General features: G+C 40.0%; 1 protein-coding gene across 1 annotated transcript in view; it reads right to left on the bottom strand.

Moving 5' to 3' along the window:
- The window catches only part of LOC109588256 (lethal(3)malignant brain tumor-like protein 1), a 2557-nt gene extending 2480 nt beyond the window's left edge, over nucleotides 1-77 (bottom strand). Inside the window, exon 1 of the mRNA XM_020004433.1 lies at nucleotides 63-77. Coding sequence (XP_019859992.1) covers nucleotides 63-77 — 15 coding nt within the window. The remainder of the gene's footprint in view (nucleotides 1-62) is intronic.
- Nucleotides 78-898: the final 821 nt, after the last annotated feature.

Here is an 898-nt window from a genome sequence, read left to right as displayed (position 1 = left end):
CCAAAGAGACCAAGGCTTAGTAACACAAGAAGAACAACAGCTCAAGAACACTGCAGCAAGGCGCTTTCCTTCAACATCGCGCCGTTTTCAATTAAAATAACACCTCGGTTTCCATGGTTTTTAATTGAAATTTTTTATGACCGCGAATAATTGCAGCCGCGAATATATCCCGACCTACGGTATGCACAGTAGGACACTCTCTTTCTAATTATTATCTACTCTTGATGATAGCAATGAAAGTTCAGCTATGGTTAGATGGTTCAACCCATCCTTAGTCCTTAATTCAATAATATATAGTTATTAAGAATTTTAAGATGCCAGAACCTGTTCAGAGACAGAATATTGCTGAGAATGATGATGAAGTCCTCAATGACCTACCAATAGATGGGGAGGATGAACCAAATCCAATTATTGGATCACACTATGTCTTGGTGGCTGTGGTATTTTTGGTGATAGCTCTTACAATTGCCCTTGCTATTGGTCGCCCTATGTACACAAGAGACAGGCCTACAGAGCTTGATAGGTTAAGTAGTAAAATTGAGGAGTTGGAGAATAAAATTGATCTTATTTTAAAGAAAGAGAATATATCTCCACTATCTTGTAAAGACGTGAAGACAGCACATCCCAATAGACCAACAGGCTACTATGACACAAATGGTCACACTATGTACTGTAATATGGACCAGCTCTGTGGTTCAGGAGGAGGATGGACAAGGGTAGCATATCTGGATATGTCTGATGCTACACAGAACTGTCCCCCTGGGTTTACGTTGGATGCTACTGGAGGTACCAGAGCTTGTGGAAAGCCTCCGTCTACAAGTGGCAGTTGTGTGTCTGTTAAATTTCAATCTAATAATATTCAGTATTAAAAAGTTTGTGGCAAATTAGAGGGACACAA

This window comes from Amphimedon queenslandica, unplaced genomic scaffold, assembly GCF_000090795.2.
Source record: "Amphimedon queenslandica unplaced genomic scaffold, v1.1 AMPQUscaffold_12208, whole genome shotgun sequence".
Lineage (NCBI taxonomy): Eukaryota > Metazoa > Porifera > Demospongiae > Haplosclerida > Niphatidae > Amphimedon > Amphimedon queenslandica.
This window is presented reverse-complemented; position numbering and strand designations above follow the sequence as displayed.